Below are 8068 nucleotides of genomic sequence, written 5' to 3' on the forward strand. Positions count from 1 at the left end.
ACCAAAAACCATCTCTCCTGGAATTAAAAATTCTTCCCCTTAGCCTCTACCACCTACCAGCACAACATTATCATTAGCAGAAAGTCACTGCAAGCACTCTAGCCGGGCGAACTTATATTGAATTTAATTGACATCCAAGGCAGAGAGAAAAAGCTATGCTTTGCCAATTTTTAAGGTATAGATTAGCAGTAGTATATATGGACACACATTAGAAGCACACTCACACATGGGGGTGCTTGCTCAAAAGGTTTTCAACTTCGAGATCGAACATGTTTGGAACTCATCTATTTAGAACATTCCAAATATTCTGCCTCACAGGAGAGGTGATCAGAAAAAGACTGAAGATAACAAAATTCTTAGCTTTTGATTTACAAGGTAGGTTTCTGAAGTCTCAAGGCAGAGATTTTAGTTTGCGAAAAAAAAACTTGAGAAGTATGCAAAGTGGGTTTGAGACTCAAATGCCAGATTGCTAAGGACTCACAGATTTGGGGGATATCGAAAGAATAGATGAAACTGGCCTCTCCCGCCCTCCTGAAATGAAGACTCCCTCCTCCTCCCAGGAAGCTGGCATTGCTATGAAAAGTAGAAGGCCTTGGGATCAGGGCTTGGGACAGATCATACCTGGTGGGAGCCTCTCTGTCCCTAGGCTGCTGATGCCCGGGCGCTAGCATCTTAGCTACGTTCTCCATAGGTTTTGGCTTTGTCCTGGCCACAGGTTGCACCTCTGTGGGTTATCCTGGATGTATGTTACCTGCTAGAATGCCGGTGCTCACTGTATGTGCCTCAGGCTTTGCTCAGCCCTCTGAATCATCCTCATACCCAGAGGAGGTGCGGTGAGGCCCAGACTGAAGTTGGTAGATGACCCAGTCTTGAAGGCAAATTGTGAAAATAATCACCACCCAGGGTCCTTGTTTGCAAGCATTGTGGCTTCACAGATTTAATAGCTCCGATAGCTCTGAGCGACTGCTCCAAAGAGGCAAGGGAGGATCCAGGATATACAGGAGTTTTTGCAACAAAAACCAGGTACTCAAAACATCAAAATTTACTGCTAATTAAAGAAAACCAGACATCTCAAGTTAGCACTTTTCTATCTATGGGAAGATGCAAGAGTCTGGGCTCATTGAAATTATCCCTTTGATATGCACCTTAACTATCTAGGACTGGTATCCTGCTTTTCTCCATCCTGAATCTCTTCATGGTGCACAGTCTGGGGCATCTGCAGTGGCCAATGGCTTGATGGCCCCAACATCCTTTATTTACCGATAAGCCTGGTGACATTCTTCATTCTCTTAATGAAGGGAAACCTCACTAAAATAGAGTTGGGAGGGCAGAAGGGGGAGCTCTCACATAGGTACCATTTGAAGTCTATAAGATCCCAACAGGAAGAGAAGTACCTTCCATCTCCTACAGAAATGACACTACTTTATTACCACCAGCAGGAGGAAGAGAGATTTTCTTCTTGCTTGGCATGGCTCAGACAATGAGAGACTGTCACAACTTAACCAATGAAAAGCCACTATACTTTGAACTCCCAGTTTCCTCTAGTGCAGCAGTCCCCAACCTTTCTGGCACCAGGGACCGGTTTCGTGGAAGACAATTTTTCCATGGACCGGGTGTGGGGCGGATGGTTTTGGGATGATTCAAGCACATTACATCTATTGTGCACTTTATTTCTATTATTATTACATTGTAATATATAATGAAGTAATTATACAACTCACCATAATGCAGAATCAGTTGGAGCCCTGAGCTTGTTTTCCTGCGACTATATGTTCCCATTTGGGGGTGATGGGAGACAGGGACACCCGAAGTGTGTTGTTTATGTCCAGTCTACTCCGTAATCTCATTTTGGTTGCTGTCACTGCAGGAAACCCTGCTTCACAAAGATAGGATGTTGGAAATGGAAGCAAGCTTTTCAGTGCTTTTGTGGCAATCTCGGGATATTCCGCCGTGACTTTAACCCAGAATGTATGGAGTATGGAGATATGAAGTTGTCTCAAACATACTTTTAAGGCCACCATCATTTGCAATCTCAAGCAGTTGATCCTCTTCTAGCACGCACAAAGTCAATTCACTTGGCTTAGTCACAAATGGGTTGCAGATCTATTCCTTGCCAGTTTGGGGGTCTTTTGTGGTTGGGAAGTAATGCTCAAACTCTTGTGAAAGCTGAGATAGATGAGCAGTTTTGAAGGTTTCATGGTTTCGTTGGATAGCTGGTCGCCACGTATTATACAAAGTGGGCTTGGAGAATGTGAATCACCTGCTGCAATTTAAGTAGGACTCTTGGTATTTTCTTTTAAATGCAGCTTTCCTTTTGTTGGCAGCCTGAGAGTCTTCTGCTGTCTCATCATTGGGTCTTTCCTCCTTTTCAAAGAAGCTCTCCAGCGACATTTGTTTTTTACTCATTTTGGCTAGGGTGAGCTTGTGGGCTTACCAAAACTGTGACTGAGACAAGTGCACGGTGCGGGGAAAGAGGCGTGGACGGAAGTGGTAAATAAAATAATAGGCAGGCCACGTGCAGACTAAAATAAGTGTCAAATTCTGACTTAAAGCCTGTGACCAGATGCAGCTTAATTGTCACTTGCCACTCACTGATAGGGTTTTGATACGAGTCTGCAAGTAATTGATTTAGTATGGTCTGTGCAGTCAAACCTCTCTGCTAATGATAATCTGTATTTGTAGCCGCTCCCCAGTACTAACATCACCACCTCAGCTCCACCTCAGATCATCAGGCATTCGATTCTCATAAGATCTTTCGCATGCGCAGATCACAGTAGGGTTCACGCTCCTATGAGAATCTAATGCCAAGGCTGATCCGACAGGAGGCAGAGCTCAGGTGGTAATGTGAGTGATGGGGAGTGGCTGTAAATACAGATGAATGGCTCACTCACCCGCTGCTCACCTCCTGCTGTGAGGCCTTGTTCCTAACAGGACACGGACCGGTACCAGTCTGTGGTCTGGGGGTTGGGGACCCCTGCTCTAGTGGACTTTTTGTTTATAACAGCCCCTCCCAACTTTCCCTTCTCCTCAACAAAAAGTTTCCTCTCCTTACTTTGCTGCACTTCTTTGCTGGATTTTGATGTCAAAACTCCACAGGCAACTTCCTCACTTTGACCCAAGCGCTTGACAAATATTCAGCTGATGGAATGTGCTTGGCTCTAGCTGATGCTGGTGACACTGTTGAAGATGCTAACTTTATGGAAACCATGGCAGATGCAGGTATTCTCCATCTGTACACCTGGGTGGAATGGGTGAAAGAAATGATTGCCAACTGGGATAGCCTAAGAAGTGGTCCTGCCAACAGCTTCAATGATAGAGTTTTTGCCAGTGAAATGAATGCAGGCATTATAAAAACACATCAAAACTATGGAAAGATGATGTTTAAAGAAGCTTTGAAAACAGGGTTTTTGAGTTTCAGGCTGCGAAAGATAAGTACCGTGAATTGGCCATAGAAGGGATGCACCAAGACCTTGTGTTCTGGTTTATTGAAGTTCAGACACTTCTCTTGGCTCCATTCTGTCCTCATTTGTGTGAGCACATCTGGACACTCCTGGGAAAGCCCAACTCAGTTATGAATGCTTCATGGCCTCTGGCAGGTCCTGTGGATGAAAGCTTGATATGCTCCTCACAGTATCTCATGGAAGTAGCACATGACCTTAGACTGCGATTCAAGAACTATATGATACCAGCTAAAGGGAAGAAGACTGACAAGCAGCCCCCTCAGAAGCCTTCACATTGCACCATCTATGTGGCAAAGAACTATCCATCTTGGCAACATATCACCCTGTCAGTTCTACGTAATCACTTTGAGACCAACAGTGGAAAATTGCCTGATAACAAAGTCATGCTGATGAACTAGGCAATTTGCCAGAATTGAAGAAATACATGAAGAAAGTGATGCCATTTGTCACCATGATTAAGGAAAATCTGGAGAAGATGGGACCTCGTGTTCTGGATTTGCAATTAGAATTTGAAGAACAGGCAGTGCTCATGGAGAATATAGTCTATCTGACCAATTCCCTTGAGCTAGAACACACAGAAGTCAAGTGTGCCTCTGAAGCAGGTAAAGTCAGGGAAGACTGCTGTTCTGGGAAACCACTTAATGTTTTTAGAACAGAACCTGGTGTATCAGTTTCCCTAGTGAATTCTCAGCCATTCAGTGACCACTTCTCAACGAAAATTGAAATCAGGCAAGGAGATAACCGTGATTCTATAATCCGGCGTTTAATGAAAGTGGACCGAGGAATCAAAGACCTTTCCAAAGTGAAACTGATGAGATTTGACGATCCACTGTTGGGGCCTTGGCAAGTTCCTGTCCTGGGAAAAGAGCATGCTGAGGAGACCCCCATTTCTGAGCATGCTGTTTTCCACGTGGACCCCACGAGCAAGAAAATTCATCTTACTGAAAATGGGCTACGGGCAGATATTGGTGATACAATGATCAATCTGGTTCATTAAATTCAGGCACATTGGAGATTTATCCTGGTTTCTGGGGATATTACTACTATGACTGTGCCTACAGATGGGCTATGAGAACCTTAGGCTGCACCTAAATGTGGTTTGCTATAGTTGCGTATCTCGAATTGCAGTTGTTTTCTGCTCACAGATAAACTTGCTTTGTTGGTATAATAACTGGCTGTTTTATTGTCTGGGGTTAACAAAACCTTTGCAGGAAAAAAATACCACAAACAAAAGAAAAAACCAAAAAAAAAATTGGGTAAATATTTTGCTACACATATGACAGAAGATTAGTATTCTTCAAGGTGCAAAGAGTTCCTACAAATTAAGGAGAAAAATAAAACAAAAATCCAAATAGAAGAATTGACCATGGACATAGACAATTCACAAGAAATAAATATCAAATGACTGTTTTCTGTTTCATTTTTGAACAGCTTTTTTTGAGATTTAATTCATTTATGGGTAATTCACCCCTTTAAAGTGTAAAATTCAATGGTGTTTAGTACATTCCCATAGTTATGGATCCATCATCATAATCAATTTTAGAACATTTTCATTACCCCCAGAAGAAACTCTGCACACCTTAGTCATTACCCTTCAGTCTTCCTATCCCCTCATCCCAGGCAACAACTAATCTAATTTCTGTCTCTACAGATTTGCCTACTTAGAACATTTCATATATATGGAATCATACAATATGCGGTCCTTCATTGGTTGATGATATTGAACACTTTTCCTGTGCTTATTGGCCATTTGCTTATCTTGTTGGGAGAACTATTCAGATCCTTGGTCCATTTTTAATTGGGCTGTTTGTTGTTTTATTATTGTGCTGCTAAGTTCTTTGTATGTTTTTATACAAGTGCCTTTTCAGATATGTGATTTGCAGATATTTTCTCCCATTCTGTGGGTTGTCTTTTCACTTTCTTGATGGTGTTCTTTGAAGCTCAAAAGTTTTAATTTTGGGGATCACTAGTTCACCTATTTTGTTGTTGCTGTTGCTTGTGCTCTTGGTGTTAGAATTAGAAACCATTGTCTAATTTAAGGTCACAAAGACTTATACCTATGTTTTCTTCTAAGCATTTTATAATTTTTACATTTAGGTCTTTGATACTTCTGAGTTAATATTTACATGTAGTGTGAGATGGGAGTCCAACTTCTTTTTTTAAAATGTGGATATACATTTGTCTGAGCACCACTTGTTGAAAACACTGGCACCCCTTTGAATTGTCTTGGTACCCTGTTGAAAATCAATTGATTTTAAATGTCAGGGCTTATTTCTGGACTCTAAATTCTATTCCATCTATCTATACATCTATTCTTTTTTTTTTTTTTTTTTTTTTTTTTTACCACACAGTGGCCTGTGGGATCTTAGTTCCCCAACCAGGGATCGAACCCGGGCCCTTGGCAGTGAAAGCTCGGATTCCCAACCACTCAACCACCACGGAATTCCCTATATATCTATGCTTATGTAAATACCACCAAGGAATTCCCTATATATCTATGCTTATGTAAATACCATATTGTCTTAATTACTGTAGCTTTGTAGTAAGTTTTAAAATTGAGAAGTGTGATTCCTCAAACTTTATTCTTCTTTTTCGATATTGTTTTGGCTATTCTGGATTCCTTAAATTTGTACACAAATTTTAGGATCATCTTATCAAATTCTGCAAAAATGTCGTCGAGATTTTGATAAGGATTGTATTGAATCTGTAGATCAATTTGGAGAGTATTACCATCTATAAATATTGTCTTCCAGTTTGTGAACATGAGATACTTTCAAACTTATCTAGTTCTTTAATTTCTTTCAACACTGGTAACTTACAGAGTATGATTTTTGCATTTCTTTTGTTAAAATTATTCCTATTTTATTCTTTTGAAATCTATTATAAAAGGAATTGTTTTCTTAATTTCACTTTTGGTTTACCCATTGCTACTGTATAGGAAAAAATTGATTTTTGTATATTGATTTTATATCCTATAACCTTGCTGAACTCGTTTATTACTTCTAATAGTTTTTAGTGGATTTCTGAGGCTCAAATGACTTTTAAATATATGAAAAGAGACCAACCTCTCATAAAATGAGATAAATGTAAATAAAAACTATCATGGGATATGGTTTTGTTCACCTACTGAACTTGCAAAGATCTAAAATTTTCATATCATTGTATGGGTGTGGTATGTATTAATATTTCTATTAATATTCATACTCTTTATTCAGCAATCAGACTTCTAGGAATATATCCAAGAGCAGCTATCTTCCAGTTCATGTACAGTATCCCTAGGGATGCATAAACAGTACTGCAGTGTTACGTTGTATGTAGGCATGTCACTGTTTGATTCCATTTACATAACCAGGCAAAACTACTCTGTTGAGAGAACTCAGCATAATTGTATCATCATATCATTTAATCAAAAATTTTCAGGGGACTTCCCAGGTGGTCCAGTGGCTAAGACTCAGTGGTCCTACTGCAGGAGGCCTGGGTTCAATCCCTAGTCAGGGAACTAGATCCCACATGTCATAACTAAAAGTTCACATGCCACAGCTAAAGATCCTGCATGCCACAACTAAGACCTGGCACAGCCAAATAAATAAATAAATACTTAAAAATATTTTTTTTGCAGGATGTTTCTTTAAATCATGAGGATTTCCTCCATCTCAACCTAACCATAATGCCACCATCCTCCTCCTCCTCAATAAAATAATAACTCTCCTCTATCATCGAGTATTTTGCTTGCTATTTATTTTATTTTTTTTTTTAATTGGGGTAGAGTTGCTTTACAATGTTGTGCTAGCTCCTGCTGCACAGCGAAGTGAACCAGCCATAGGTATTGCTTGCTGTTTAAAAGTTATTGTTATATTACCCTTTCCATAAGCATTGCATCCAGTTCAAATCCTGCTCCCCAAAGTTATTTCAGTAGCCTTCTACATGGTCACCTATATTTCATAATTCCCACTCTAAATTTTCTTCTAGATAGCAACAGATTGGTTTAAAAAAGTCACCCCACAAACCTGACTGAACATCTTCAATTGTCTCCCACTGGATGGTGAAACTCCCTTACATGTGCATAGAATTTAAATTCCCCAATATCCCGGCACTTGAGGCCCTTCACAAACCCTATGTTCTAACAAATGCGCATGATACAGTATTCAGACAAGTCATGTATTCATTTATAATAAATAGTTGCTGAACCCTTACTGTCCTCTAGGAGGTATATTGATAAGGAAAACAGATCTTGCCTCTGGCCTCTGGACTTTATAATGGGGTGGGTGGTGACTAAACAAGTCAGTGCTGTATGTAATTACAAAAGAGAATCAGTACTACAAAGAAAAATAAACAAGGATGTCAGTAAAAGAGAATAGAGGGCAGTCTACTTGTGCAGGTGGTCAGAAAAGGCTTCTCTGAGGAGGTGACATTTAAAAGCATATATTTGCCTGCTGGGTAGAGAATGACCTGGAGAAAGGTGGGAGTGAGCCAGGGGAGTAAGCTGCTTAGTTGACCAGATGGCTGAACTCTGCTCCTGCTGTTTCTTTCTTGGAGTCATTCATTCAGTAAATATTTCCTTAGCACCATGTGATGTCCCCTTCATGAAGTGTAAACATTCTTGTGTA

General features: G+C 40.3%; 1 protein-coding gene across 1 annotated transcript; it reads left to right on the forward strand.

Moving 5' to 3' along the window:
- Window positions 1–3086: 3086 nt before the first annotated feature.
- Window positions 3087–4458, forward strand: LOC118896958 (leucine--tRNA ligase, cytoplasmic-like; the record flags this gene model as incomplete). The annotated part of the gene is given in 3 exon segments (XM_036855617.1): window positions 3087–3402; window positions 3405–3842; window positions 3845–4458. Coding segments are annotated over 3 exon segments (1368 nt in total), but the record flags the coding sequence as incomplete, so codon positions are not given.
- Window positions 4459–8068: the final 3610 nt, after the last annotated feature.

This window comes from Balaenoptera musculus, chromosome 6 (genome assembly GCF_009873245.2).
Source record: "Balaenoptera musculus isolate JJ_BM4_2016_0621 chromosome 6, mBalMus1.pri.v3, whole genome shotgun sequence".
Lineage (NCBI taxonomy): Eukaryota > Metazoa > Chordata > Mammalia > Artiodactyla > Balaenopteridae > Balaenoptera > Balaenoptera musculus.